The 15,827-nt window shown below is 38.6% G+C and overlaps 1 protein-coding gene across 5 annotated transcripts in view; it reads right to left on the reverse strand.

Annotated features, from left to right (window-relative positions):
* RIMS2 (regulating synaptic membrane exocytosis 2) overlaps positions 1-15,827 on the reverse strand; it is a 601,723-nt gene that overhangs the window by 7,274 nt on the left and 578,622 nt on the right. For 4 of the 5 annotated variants that reach the window (XM_069600407.1, XM_069600406.1, XM_069600408.1 and 1 more), the window contains one exon: positions 1,200-1,341. In XM_069600407.1, coding sequence (XP_069456508.1) covers positions 1,200-1,341 — 142 coding nt within the window. Of the gene's footprint in view, positions 1-1,199; positions 1,342-7,964; positions 7,971-15,827 lie in introns of all 5 variants that reach the window. The other variant, XM_069600410.1, reaches the window with a different exon arrangement.

The following is a 15,827-nucleotide window of genomic DNA, read 5'->3' on the forward strand; positions in this document are numbered from 1 at the left end:
CCTATACGATTCTAAAGCCTATGTCAAACCAGCAACTGAGTTTTGCTCCCTTGTGTGATTGATATCCCCAACTCATAGTGAAGCGCTTAGAACATCAGAAGGTATGGAAATGCCTGTTGAGTGAATTTATGCGTATTAACTCCATTCTCCAATAAGACCATAAGCATCTGGAGTGCAGGGGTCATAGTTCAAACATTTAAAATCCCTAACAGTATCTAACACAGTACTTTGCAGTGATGAGTGCTCATGCACATTTCTTTTTTACTTGACTCTCCATCTCTTTTAAGACTTCCTTTATCAATGTCAAATCTGTTTCTTCCCCCAAGCTTAATTCCCAAATATATAATCTGAACATTTTTAATGCTTCCATAACTATCACACATGACCTTATTTATAGATGTATGAAAACCATATACATCTCTTATATTTACATAACTGCTATGCAAATGATTCCTAAGGCAATATCATCAACACTGCCAGCCGCTCCCATGGCCACACATTTGTGAACTTGACTACACACTATGTTGCCTAAGCATCTGCTGCTTCCATAGTGATGACAGATGAGGTCACTAAACCCCCCTTTCCTCTATTAATGTCCTTTACATATCCATCTACAGCTCTGCAGTTGCTAATTACTGTTAATTCGTGGGTGACAGGGCTGTACAATCTTTACGAATGCCTTAAAAATATTTCAGACACGGTGGAGTCAAAGGAAAGCTACATGATAATTACATAAAGGAAAGGCTCAGCAAAGCTTGTGGCGTTTCGTTTTTGTTGTTACATTTATCCAAACTGTTACTGGATGGAACTAAGCATGTATCAGTTTTCTATATTTTTTAGTAATAACTGTTAGAGCAAAGATTTTCAAAATTAGCACTGTACATGTTGCATGGGCATAGGAACTTTAAGTGTTGCTGTGTTTTTATGTATTATTTCAAGGTAGGGCAAGCTTCCATTTGTGACAGTTATATTTTAGCATCTTGCCTTTAAAGTGAAACACTTTATCCCCAAACCTATTTCCATTGATAAAAAAAGCCAGGCACATCACATTTCTCAGTGGCAGGTAAGCAAAAGTTTCCTTCACAGCAAATCAGCCAGTGCCCCAGAGCATGCGAGTTAGCTTTTGTGAAAGCACAGAGAGACGGGGAGAGAAGACTGCAGCGAGGCGTGGAGACCACTACTCAGCCAGCATCACTCACTTTCCTTCTGAGCTGTAGCTGTTCATGCTGCCGTCGGTAGATTCTCGGCTTGCTTGTCGAGTCATCCAATTCCTCATTTCCACAGCCAAGCCTGTTTCTGTACTTCTCTGGACAGTGCTCCGTAGCTTTTTACCCCCGGTTTCTGCAAAGACAGAAAACAAAAGAGGTGATAGTTTTGTCATCACCATCACGTAACAAATATATCAGCCAAGCACTGAGGTTCTCAGATGGCAAAAAAAAAAAAAAAAACTGCGTAAATCTAAAGTGCTTTTATGAAGGAGACAAAAGGTATTTCAAATCTTGTCTTGTTGAGTGGGATGAAAATTTTCTAAAAAATTGTCAAGAAACACAAAATACCGTTGTTTTATTCCCATTTAAAACAGTGTTCAAATAGGTAACAAAAGGAACAAAAAGGTTCAAACTATGTAAAATAAAATAAGCTTTGTTTTCATTGTAATATTTAAATCAAGATTTAATTTATGCCTGTCTTTTTTTTTTCTTTCTTTTTGTCACAGTCAAAGAAGTAGGCCTTCATATTATTTCCAAAGAATAGGTAGTGAGTAATCCTCAAATTCTACTTTCAACTTTCATATAAAAACTTGTTTTTGTAGCGTGATGAATATTAGAAAGTATAAATTATAAAGAAAGCTACACTAAGGAGACAGCCCTGCCTGAAAACACTTCTCACATCTGTTGGCAGTTTTCAGAGAGATTCTCATGCTGGGTTTTGCATTCCCAAGTGAAAAAAGAGCTTTTAAGTTTTTGGTCATGGATACCCACTCCAGTGTTCTTGCCTGGAGAATCCCAGGGATGGGGGAGCCTGGTGGGCTGCTGTCTATGGGGTCGCACAGAGTCGGACACGACTGAAGCGACTTAGCAGCAGCAACAGTCATGTTCTTAGGGCTTCCCAGGTGGCTCAGTTGGAAAATAATTCATGGAGACCCAGGTTTGATCCCTGGGTTGGGAAAATCCCCTGGGGGAGGAAATGGCTACCCACTCCAGTATTCTGGCCTGGAGAATCCCATGGACAGAGGAGCCTGGTGGGCTCCAGTTCAGGGTGTCACAAAAGAGCCAGACACAACCCAGCAACTAAAGTACAATCACCACCAAGCCATGTTCTTAAGGCTCTTTAACAGTCTTACTAGGAGGTTTGCTCATGGAAGCCCACTAGGAGGCCAAATAGGAAAGAAACGGAGTCAAGGCCCCAGATATGGCAGAGGCACAAACTGCCATCTGCAGAGGACAGGAAGAAGGAGCGCCTGCTCACAGAGGGCGTGGGATTTGAGATGAGCTTAAAAATTGGGCAGATTATGATCCAAGAAACAGCCCTAATTATCAGAGACCTTACAGCTTAGAATGTGGAACTGAGAGACAGCTAAAGCTGCAGCAACAGGGGGATGGCTCAAAATACTTTTATTAATTTACATCCTGTCAGGCCTAACTATTCATCCACATTGACCATACATATCATCAGTATTTTGGGAGATGGTAAACTCTTTTGTTGCCTGGTATTAATAACTTCCTTTTAGATCAATAAATATTTGGTGATATTGCCAATGACTTGTGGAAATTCTTTCCATCAAACCTCTTGAAATATATGCTCACCATTTTGAAACAGTGCTTTAAATTTCAACTGTTCTCCACTTCCAACTTTAATGTACATCAAAATGCTTTAATAAGTACATATAAAATATGTAATGCCTGGTCTACAACTCAGTTCCATAGATCAGTAGATATATAGACTGATCTACAACTGAGGCTGATATTTCAGATAACTGATAGTAAAACATGTTGTACTGATACGAACTATTAAGAGGAGATACATCACCGTCCACAGATGAGGGAAAGCACATCCTTCCAGAGAAATGATTAGTTAATATGTGTATAAAATGATAAAATGTGAAAATTACTCATTTGCAACCTCCAATGGAATAATTCAAATAAGACATATCAATGGATGCTAATGCTAATATAAATAAAATTATATTAACATAAGCCAAAAAAATCATCCTACAAATTAGTTCTAATCACTAAAGGAGAATACGTATTTAATACTGGGAAACCTGGCTATTGCCTTCTTAATCATGGAAGTGAACTTAGTAGCACTAATAGTGTGACAATCAATCACTGTAGTACCTATCAGGTTGATCTGGACAAAAATATACAACCTGTTTTTAATGAGGTCTTTGTAACAATCTTCTAAGTTTTCAGAAATAAGATAGAATAACAAGATAAATGATATACACACACAAAATCAGATGAACCCAGGACATGGGATTTTGTTCAAGAATCACTTAAAATTAATATCATGAAAACTAACAAGGTGGGAGAATTGTCCCAGATTTAAAAATATCACAGGATGTAACCATTAAATGCTATGAGTATACTTTGTTTTTGTTTTTTTTTTTTTTAAAGAAACCCTAAAAGCAAAATACTAAAAGGAATTTTAGGACAAGTAGGGGAAATCTGAATATGAATTGGATATTAGATAGGATAAGAAAATTGTTAATTTTCCTAGGTAGATAATGGCATGTATTATATAAAATTTCCTTATCATTAGGAGATACATGCTGAAGTATTTAGATCTCAAGTCTTACACTGTTTGCAACTTACTTTCAAACAGTATAGCAAAAAATATGCATATTCATAAAACAAAGAATGAAATGTTAACAACAATAAAAAGGATGGGCATGAAGAGTAGATCTTGACAGTCATACACTCAATATTTGTGATTTTATTTGAGAGTGATTCTCAGAATGGCCACATTAAATTGAGTGAAGTTAAGTCAAAGACAAATATCATATCACTTATATGTGGAATCTAAACAAATGGTACAAATGAACTTATTTACAAACAGAAATAGAGTCATTACCAAGGAGGAAGAGGGGGAGGGATAAGTTGGGAGACTGGGATTGACATATACACACTATTATATATTAAATAGATAATTAATAAGGACCTACTGTATAGCACAGGGAACTCTACTCAATACTCTGTAATGACCTATTACAGGGAAAAGAATCTAAAAAAGAGTGGATATATGTATAGTATATATAACTGATTCACTTTGCTATACAGCAGAAATCAACACAACTTAAATTAATCAAAATAGTAGTAAAACTTTGTACAGGTATGAACTGGAATCATGAAAGGTGCTGGGCTGGTGTGAGGGAGTCCCAGCCCCTCTGTGGAAGCTGCACTGTTCGCTTCCAGTGAAGAATGCTTGAATGAAAAATCACCACCAACTGAGACATACAACTTCAGTGACATCTGAAAATTCAGAATGAGGGTATGCACAGAAAACATGACTTCCCAAAGGCCTCAGAACACAGCCTTTGCAGTGTCCAAAATCTACTATTTTTCATTTAATGTCTGACTCATCACAGCAAAGTGACTTGAAAACCTGCTAGTATAGGGTAAAGCGAACTAGCCACCATTTGAGAAAAAGTAACAGCACAATCGGAGAAGGCAATGGCACCCCACTCCAGTACTCTTGCCTGGAAAATCCCATGGATGGAGGAGCCTGGAAGGCTGAAGTCCATGGAGTCGCTGAGGGTCGGACACAACTGAGCGACTTCTTTCACTTTTCACTTTCATGCGTTGGAGAAGGAAATGGCAACCCACTCCAGTGTTCTTGCCTTGAGAATCCCAGGCACGGGGGAGCCTGGTGGGCTGCCATCTATGGGGTAGCTCAGAGTCAGACACGACTGAAGTGACTTAGCAGCAGCAGCAGCAACAGTACAATAAGCATGTAATCCTCTTGTTTACAGATTGCTTTTAACGTGTCCTCTTTAGAATTTTCACAATCCCCATTTTACAGATACAGTATCCAAGGGTCCTAGTTGTGACAAAATCCCCTGAAGTCATACAGAAAATAACCAAACCAGAGTTTATACACAGTTTCCTGACTCCCAGTTCTCTGCTATTCCCTGATTTGCTGTCAGAATATAACTGATGAGTAGCCTGTACAGCTGTTCAGGGAGAGGATACTGAGCTGTAGGAATATATGGAAGGCCCTACTAGAAGCAACTGCTGGGATGGAAAGAGCAGAGCACAGTGAAGAGGTTGGGCCCAGGTATACAACTGCTTCTCTTTGAATCCCTTAAAATCCTTACATTATCATGTACCAGCTGGCTAACATGAAGCAAGCTACCTTTTCTGTGACTCAGCTTTCTTAAACTGTAAATGGCAATGATAATAATAATGCCTACCTCACAGAATTTGTGAGGGTTAAGAAAAATACATTTAAAATGCTTAGGATAGTGCCTGCTATATAGAAAACCTTCCATTAACGACACTTATATGCAAAGTACATCATAAGAAACGCTGGGCTGGAGGAAGCACAAGCTGGAATCAAGATTGCTGGGAGAATATCAAGAACCTCTGATATGCAGATGACACCACCCTTATGGCAGAAAATGAAAAAAAATTAAAGAGCCTCTTGATGAAAGTGAAAGAGGAGAGTGAATAAGTTGGCTTAAAACTCAACATTCAGAAAACTAAGATCATGGCATCCAGTTCCATCACTTCACGGCAAATAGATGGGGAAACAGTGGAAACAGTGTCAGACTTTATTTTTAGGGTGCTCCAAAATCACTGCAGATGGTGAGTGCAGCCATGGAATTAAGACGCTTACTCCTTGGAAGGAAAGTTATGACCAACCTAGACAGCATATTCAAAAGCAGACGTTACTTTGTCAACAAAGGTCTGTCTAGTCAAGGCTATGGTTTTTCCAGTGGTCATGTATGGATGTGAGAGCTGGACTATAAAGAAAGCTGAGTGCCAAAGAATTGATGCTTTTGAACTGTGTGTTGGAGAAGACTCTTGAGAGTCCCTTGGACTGCAAGGAGATCCAACTAGTCCATCCTAAAGGAGATCAGTCCTGGATGTTCATTGGAAGGGCTGATGTTGAAGCTGAAGCTCCAATACTTTGGCCACCTGATGTGACGAGCTGACTCATCTGAAAAGACCCTGATGCTGGGAAAGATAAAGGGCAGGAGGAGAAGGGGAGGACAGAGGATGAGATGGTTGGATGGCGTCACTGACTCAATGGACATAGGTTTGGGTGGACTCCAGGAGTTGGTGATGGACAGGGAGGCCTGGCGTGCTGCGGTTCATGGGGTCATGAAGAGTCAGACACGACTGAGCGACTGAACTGAACTGAATGATATTGTCATTAATACTGAGGCTTCCCTGGTGGCTCAGAGGGTAAAGAATCTGCCTGCAATGCAGGAAACCCAGGTTCTATCCCTGGGTTGGGAAGATCCCCTGGAGAAGGGAGTGGCCACCCACTCCAGTATTCTTGCCTGGAGAGTTCCATGGACAGAGGAGCCTGGCAGGCTACAGTCCATGGGATCACAAAGAGTTGGACACAACTGAGCAACTAACACTTTAACTTTTCATAAGTATACATATGGGCTTCTAGACAGGAAATCAGAAAACATGTTTCCCAGGCCAATCTCTACCACTGACTAGCTGGCTCTATGGTCTTCTCTGAGTCATTATCCCCCTTCTGAGTCTCAGATTCCTCATTTATGAAAAAAAGAGGAGGGGGAGGGTGACAGATGATCTCTGGTCTTTTAGCTCCGAAGTCTGAGTTTCTATCATTCGTGTATGACCATGACCATGATTAACAGCATACACTGAACAGAGAAGGCTACTCATTGTCATCTGATGAACTCTAGGTATATGCTGCCGTCTATGGGGTCACACAGAGTCGGACACGACTGAAGTGACTTAGCAGCAGCAGCAGCAGGCATATGCTATACATTTATAATAGCTTTTAAAAATATGTCTTCTAAATGTACTTTTATCTGATACATTCATAGACTTATTTAAAAAGTAAATGTATTTTTCAATACTGCAAATCCTTTACATCACATTCACAACAAAAGTAATTTAACCTAAATACAATTCATTATGATGAATCACATTTAATGTTTCAAATGCTTTATCATGTTATTCAACCAAAAAATCTATATAACAGAGAATGCCTATATAAAGTATATTAGGCAGAATTCTAAGATGACTCCCATGATTGTGCTACCTTACATGGCAAAGGGATGTTGCAAATATAAGTAAGGTTGCTAACCAGTTGACCTAAAGATAAGGAGCTTATCTCAGTGGGCCTAACATACCCACATGAACATTTTGAAAGCAGAGTACCATCTCTGACTGGTTCCAGAAGAGTCAGTCAGGGAGATCTGAGACACAAGAAGGATTCAGTGTACCTTTGTGTCTTGAAGATGGAGGGGACCATGTGGGAAGGGTCTGAGAGTAGCCTTTAGCAATGCCTAGCTGAAAGGCAAAAAGAAAATGGAGACCTCAAGGCCAACACCTGCAAGAGGCTGTTCTCTGCCAATACTCAGCCCAGCCAATAGCCTGACATCAGCCATGGGATGTCCTAGGCAGGAACCCAGCCAGGCCAGATGTGTCCTACAGAACAGTGAACTAGCAAATGGGTACTGTTTTAAGCTGCTAAATTTGTAGTAGTTGTTAAGCAACAAAACGTAATTCCTTAGATGAATTTTTTAATGGGATATGTATAAAAATAACCCGTTGTGACCACGGGAGTAGACCAATGGAAGTTATTTGTAAGAACTCAACAGCCATAATAAGGCAAAGTATATATTTTAAAACATACATATAAATATATACAAATGTGTACTTTGTCATGTCCATCTCTTTGCAACCCCATGGACCGTAGCCCACCTGACCCCTCTGTCCCTGGAATTCTCCAGGCAAGATACTGGAGTGGGTAGCCACTCCCTTCTCTAGGGGATCTTCCTGACCTTGGGATTGAACCCTGGTCTCCTGCATTGCAGGCAGATTCTTTGCCCTCTGAGCTACCAGGGAAGCCCCAGTATTAATAACATTATCCTCTGGAGAAGGGAATCGCTTCCCACTCCAGTATTCTTGCCTGGAGAATTTCAGGGACAGAGGGGCCTGGTGTTACAGTCCATTGGGTTGCAAAGAGTTGGACATGATTAAGCACACATTTGTATGTATATACACATATATACACTGCACAACTATCATATACATATATATGATATGTGTGTGTGGGTTAAAAGATGTTAAAAAATACTTAGGTAGCAAACTATAAAACTAAGGTCCAGATTATGTTGCTGCAGAGCTCTTAAACCATTCATTCTAGTGTTGGGTATTTTAAGACAGTGTATTTGGAGAAGGTGCCTGCAGGTAAAAATCAAATTCTTGAAGTACAAAACATCACAAGCAGAAAGCAACACAGGAGATGTCCCTGTTATTCTTCGTGTAGTCTGATGACTCAATTGCTTGGTACCTTCTGAATTCAAAGAAAACCACTTGATTAAACAAAGTGTCAGTTTCCCCTAATAATAGCTGAAAACCAGGAAACCCTTTCCTGGTGACTTGACAACAAAAATCAAAAAGTCCTTCCTGCTGCAGATTTTAAAACTCTCCCAAGCCCCAAAAGGAGGCTCACAGTCAAATGCCTAACAATCTCAGAGTGACTTTCCAAATCCTGTGTCCACAGAAACCATTCCTGCTTGCTCTTATCTGGAAATCTCACCCTTTGGCAGACAGACTTATTTTAAAGTCAGGATTTTCCTGATGTTAATATGGAAAATGATTTATGGAAACAGGTTGAAGATAGATTGGTAGATCCTGAAAAATGACTTTAATTTTTGGTTTTGACCACAAGAGTTAATAAGCCTATTTACATATTTTATTGAAATATTTTGCAAGTATAATTTAGAGAATCCATTTGCATTTCATCTAGAGATTTTTTAAATGCATTAAAACATGAGAATTTCTAAAATTACTGATTATAGAATCTCAAAAGCTATTATAGGGATCCAGTGTATCATTGTAATTTTATGTACTCCCTTCCTATAGCAATGAGCAAGTTGAGGTTCAGAGTAGCTACTTTCTCTTTAATAAAAGATTTTTATCTTTAAAAATCAGTAATGATTTCGAATTGTACTTTAGCTATCTTTTATTAATAACTTCTCTAATTTCTCAAAATTTCAAGTTGCCTCCAGCACTCTGGCTGGCTACTGTTTAGTAACTTCACATTGGTAGATATATCAGGATGTGAAAGAGGTTGGTTTATTTACCCACGTGGCCCAGCAAGACCTCAATATATGGATATTCCTAAGTAGATTACTATATGGTGCATGAAAGCTTGTTCACTTATATTTATGTTTGCTAGGGCTTCTTCGGAGAAGGCAATGGCACCCACTCCAGTACCCTTGCCTGGAAAATCCCATGGGCAGAGGAGCCCGGTGGGCTGCAGTCCATGGGGTCGCTAAGAGTCGGACACGACCAAGCGACTTGACTTTCAGTTTTCACTTTCATGCATTGGAGAAGGAAATGGAAACCTACTCCAGTGTTCTTGCCTGGAGAATCCCAGGGACGGGGGAGCCTGGTAGGCTGCTGTCTATGGGGTTGCACAGAATCGGACACGACTGAAGCGACTTAGCAGCAGCAGTAGCAGCAGCAGCGCTTCTTACTATAATAAACATAATTCAAGTCTCTGAAAGTCTAAACAAAATAGGGACAAATATCTGACAATTTCTTTTGGGCTAATCCAGGATTTGCATTAACAACTAAAATAAATAGAAATTAATAGAAATTAACCATTGATTTTCAAAACTGTTTCAGAGTTTAACACAAATTCATTCATTTCATCAGCTTTGTCACAACTATTATGAAAGTTAAATATTAATAGCTTCAATACAGTAAGCTACAAGTAGAGGTCACAGTTATGGTAGACATTAGGGCTGATAAAATATATTCTCATTTCTCCCACTTATGAAGTTCAGTGTGGTCATGTGACTTGCTTGGCCAATGAAATGTGAGCAAAACTGGCCCATGTAACTTTAGGGCCAACAGAAGCTTCAAATCCAACAATGCGTGAAAAGAATATACACCATGATGAAGAGGGATTTATGTCAATTATACAATGTTGGTTCAATTTTCAAAAGTCAGTTAAGGTAATCCATCATATCAACAGGTTAGAATAAAAATCACATGATATCAACAGGTGTCGAAAAAGGATTCAACAAAATCCAGCACCTATTCATCATATTTCCTTGGAGAAGGAAATGGCAATCCACTCCAGGACTATTGCCTGGAAAATCCCATGGACAGAGGAGCCTGGTAGGCTACAGTCCATGGGGACGCAAAGAGTTGGACATGACTGAGTGATTTCACTTCTTCTTCTATTCATCATAAAAAACTCTCAATAACTAGGAATAGCAGAGAGCTTCCTCAACTTGATAAGGAGTATCTACAAAAAGCTTACAACTAACATCTTACTCAAGTGAGAAACTTGAGCTTCCATACCAAGATCAGATACAAAGCAAGAATGTTCCTTCTTACCACTCCTTTCAGCATCACACTGGAAGCTGTAGCTAATACAGTAAAAGAATAAAAGGAAATAAAAGGTATACAGATAGAGAAGGAAGAAATAAAACTGTTTTTGTTCACAGGTGGCATGATTGTCTATGTAGAAAATCTGAAAAGAATTGACATAAAAACTCCTGGAACTAGTAAGTGACTGTAGCAAGGGTGCCAAATACAAGCTTAATATTTAAGTCAACTTCTTTCCTATATAACAGCAATGAACGAGTGGAATTTGAAATAAAAAATATAATACCATTTACATTAGCATCCAAAAAATGGAATACTTAGGTATAATAGCTAACAAAATATGTACACGATCTATATGAGGAAAACTACAAAACGCTGATGGATAACATCAAAGAGCAACTAAATAAATGGAGGGATATTTTATATTCCTGGGTAGGAAGATGTAATATTGTTGAAATGTCAGGTCTTTGCAACTTGATCAGCAGACTGAATGCAATCCCAATCAAAATCCTAGCAAGTTATTTTGAGATCCTGACAAACTCACTATAAAGTTTACATGGAGAGGCAAAAGACTCAAAGAATAAAGCTGGAGGACTGACACTATCCAACTTCAAGACTTACTATGGTGTTACAGTAATAGATCAATAGAATATACATCCCCCAAATAGACCCACATAAATATAGTCAACTGATATTCGACAAAGGAGCAAAGGATTTGAATACAATGGGGCAGAAACAGTCTCTTCAATAATGCAGCTAAAAGTACAACTGGATGTCCACATGCAAAAAAACAAAACTAGACACAGACTTTAAATCCTTTACAAAAAATTAACTTAAAATGAATCACAAGCCTAAATGTAAAATGCAAAACTATAAATCTCCTAGAAGATAATGTGGGAGAAAGCCTAGATGACTTTGGGTATGGTGATGACTTTTTAGATACAACAATAGCATGATCCATGAAATAAAGAATTGATAAGTTGGATTTCATTAAAATTAAAAAGTTTTGCCTTGCAAAACACTCTGCCAGGAGAATGAGAAGATAAGCCACAGGCTGAAAGAAATAGTTGCAAAAGATATCTAATAGTGGACTATTATCCAAAGTATAGAGAGAACTCTTAAAACACAACAATAAGAAAGCATACAACCCGATTATAAGATGGGCCAAACAGCCTGACACCTCACCAAAGAAGACAGGGTACAGATGGCAAATAATCATACGAAAACGTGCTTTAGATCATGTCATCAGGGAAATGCACATTAAAACAATGAGATACCAGGACACACCTATTGTGTGTGTGTTAATTGCTCAGTTGTGTCTGACACTGTGCAACCCCTTGGACTGTAGTCTGCCAAGCTCCTCTGTCTATGGGATTTTACAGGCATGAATGTTGGAGTGGGTAGCCATTCCCTTCTTCAGAGGATCTTCCTGACCCAAGGATTGAACCCAGATCTCATACACTGCAGATGGGTTCTTTATCATCCAAGACACTAGGATTAGAATGGCCAAAATTTAGAACACTGACAACACCAAATGCTGCTGAGGAAATGGAGCAACAGGAACTCTCATCCATTGCAAACTGGAACAGACTTTGGAAGACAGTTTATGCTTTCTTACAAAACGAAGAGATTACCTCAGAGAATCAGAACACTCGGCTCCCACTGTTATTACTTGTTAATATAGTTAATAATTATTAATCCTGATTTTAGCAAGAAATAAAACCAAGTTTATGACTTTTTTGCAGTAAGATCATTCTATTTTTTTCCCATAAAAGTTGAGGCTTACCACTTTGGTATTCTTAACACTTTTAAGAAATTATAGCTCTCACTCTTACTCTTTTGGGAGTTGTCATTTCTATGGTACCTTCTTGTTCCTGATGTTGTTTCTGATGTTGCTATGATGACAAATGAAATTTATTTAGAAAATTGGTCCCCTTGCCTTTTTTAGCTGACAAGTCTGTCCTTGGTCACATATCAGTCCACTGATATTCGTGCCTGTTTCTCTCTGAAGAATGGACATGAAATATCATCCACCTCATCTTAACTCTCAAGTTAGCTATTTTAAGGCAGCATTTTGTGGTGAGAAGAGCATGCCATTTTAGAATCAGATGATATGTGTTCAAGTTTTTATTTGATCATATGCAAACTTGAGATCAAATTTAGCCTATGTCACAGAATAAATGAAATGCAGTGGTATTTAATGAATAGTGATAAATAAGGACTGGATACTGTAATCTATGTGAAAGCATTTTGAAAACTGTAAAATGTATACAAATCCTTCTTTGAAAAATGACTGGAATAATGTGAGATTATCCTAAACTTAAAGGGAGAAAACTATATATATAAGTAAGTGGAGTCCTGCCATAGGAAGGAGAGCCTGCTGGCCATCTGGATTTAGGGATTGCTTTCTCCATGCAAACCCACTGTTTTCAAATGATATCAAGGCGGTCACCATTAAGTTGAGAACAAAAGAAGTAGGCAGGGCACAGAGGCTGGAAACTATAACAGGATCTTGAGGCTTAAAATCTTTGTCCAATGAGGTGTTTGGTTAGAGTCACTTATACTTGAAGCTGATTGGAATCAAACAGCCTTCTGAATTTCTGAAGGATCTGTATAGAAAAAAATAATTACCAGTCCATTTATAATACAAAAGGTAACTACTTTTTTTCCTAATCTGTACTAGAGAGAAGTGGGCTATGAAGTGGGCTATACCTTCTCTCTAATGGAAACCTTTGCGGCCATAAAGAAAGGACAAAGAAACACTTTCTGAAAACAGAAACCAGGGTCCCAGATATGTAAACCGAGAAATGTATTCTACTCTCAGTCTTCGCCATTCCCTCCAAATGGGATTTGAAAATTCCTGTGGATGACTGATTGCCTTGTGTTTCTTATTCTCTCCTTTAGAAATGAAAATGTTTACTTTGGCTATCCTGTTGCTACCAATTTAAACAGGATGTACTGGAGGCAGATAATACGTCTTACAGTTTACAGGTCACTATAACATGAAAAGCCATATGTGTTTATGAGGGAGAGGACTATACATCACTCAAAGATCCTAGACTTCAACCTGCAGCTAAGTGGATGACAGTTTAACGTCGTCTTTCTTAGAGATTGTCTCTGTCCTATATGCAAAATAACAATGTCCACAGATATCTGGTGGCTCACTCTGCTGGAAAAGTTAAAATGAAGAGAGCCATACCCATCACCTTAGGTTTCTTCCATAGATTTCTTTTCCTATTCCTGTCTGTTTATCTTATTGAACAAAGAGGAAAACTACCAAATAACAAGCTAGTATTTTAAAAAATTAAAAATAGGTAATTAGGCTGAGCTTAATAGTTTTTGTCCCCCACTGGTAATCATATCACTAGGTGGATATTTGTTAGTGTTTTGGGCTCACCAGGATTTGAACCTTCTTCCTGTGTATGAGAAACAACCCATCCTTTAACTGTAGAAGTGAATACTGTCACCTGTCATTTTCTCAACCTGCCTGCCAATGAGGACATGAACAAATGGCCAAGGTTTTGCTGATCAGACGTCATTGCTCCAAACTTAACTGAATTTCGAGAGGAAGAGCCAAAAAACTTAGTTTTACCCAATCACTGGGCTACTACAGGGTTTTGGAAGGCAGGGGAGCTAAACTGTATGTAAGAACCAGATTGTGAAAGATTTTGAATGTCAGGCTAAAGGTTTTATTTAGTAGGAGATAGGAATCTACTAAAGTTTTTGTAGAAGGAGTAATGTCAATATTAAGATGATGTTTAAGAAAATTGATCTGGGGACAACGAAGTTAGATTTGAGTTGGGAGATCAAGAAATGGAAGAGAGCAGGTTGGGAGATTCAGATGATTTCAAAGATGAACTAATATAGTCCTAAAGTATCAAGGTGACAGTGAAAATGGGAAGGAAGAAAAAACTGAGGAAAGCTGAGAAGGCAGCATTTCTTTTGTAGAAGGTGCCAACTGGTGGCACAGTTAAGCTACACGTGGTCAATGTTGGCTCAATCATTATTTAAATTTTTTCACTTAGGCACCAACATTTTAACATGCAAAGGCTTTAAGTAAACTGTCAGATTATAGCTTCTCTTCGGGAAAAGAGAAGAAGAAATTGCCAACCCTGGGCTGATATTCAACTTGGCATCAATTAGCTAGAACTGAGTATTCACCATTCATTTTTGGATGGATAAGCTTTCTCCAGCTTTTCAGAGTCCCTGCATTTTCCCTTTTGTCTAGTATCTGGCCTACTTCACTGATGTATGTTACCTTCCTGGCCTTTGACTTACAGGAATAATAAGAGAACAAATGATCACTGGAATAGCTAAAATAAATGTCCCTTTCATTTCAATCTAATTAGCATAATCTAAACCTTAAATGATTCTTCAAAATTAGAACTGATATTATCACTTTTATGTTAGCTTTTTCAACTGGTCAAATAGTATACATATATATTTTATATATATACTATATATATATATGTCACCTTGATATATATATGTGTGTGTGTATATACCCCACTCCAGTACTGTTGCCTGGAAAATCCATGGACTGAGGAGCCTGGTAGGCTGCAGTCTATGGGGTCGCTAAGAGTCTAGCATGACTGAGCAACTTCACTTTCACTTTTCACTTTCATGCATTGGAGAAGGAAATGGCAACCCACTCCAGTGTTCTTGCCTGGAGAATCCCAGGAATGGCAGGGGAGCCTGGTGGGCTGCCGTCTATGGGGTCACACACAGTCGGACATGACTGAAGTGACTTAGCAGCAGCAGCAGCAGCAGCAGGTAAATCCCTTCCTCCCCAAATAAACATTACCATATGTGATAGATTATACAGAATGATCTTCTCTGATCAATAATATGGACTTAGGAAGACCAGCAGAGAGCACTTACCCATTGTTCTTGGCAGCATTGGGAAGCTGCCACTACAACTTTCTAGTGGGTTTCTTTTATAAGTCATTTCATACAACATGTCTCAATAGGGAAGCTTGTCTCCATTTTCTAGTTTTGAATTTAGTGAACCTGCTGAAGGAACATAGCAAACTGGGGTTTAACTTCACTTTTGTATTAAATTTAAATTACTTTAAGGGTATTATTTGGACACTTGGCAGTGAAAGATTTTTAATTTTTGATTAAAATGCAATATTTGATAAGCATTTTGAGTGGACTGTTCTTTGATTTACCTTTTTAAGTTCCAAAGTCTTTTGCCTCACTTTAGTCCATGGGGTCACAGTCAGACATAACTTAGTGACTAAAACAGACAATAAGCCTAAACGTAAATCT

The sequence above is a fragment of the Ovis canadensis genome, chromosome 9 (assembly GCF_042477335.2).
Source record: "Ovis canadensis isolate MfBH-ARS-UI-01 breed Bighorn chromosome 9, ARS-UI_OviCan_v2, whole genome shotgun sequence".
NCBI classification, from domain to species: Eukaryota; Metazoa; Chordata; class Mammalia; order Artiodactyla; family Bovidae; genus Ovis; species Ovis canadensis.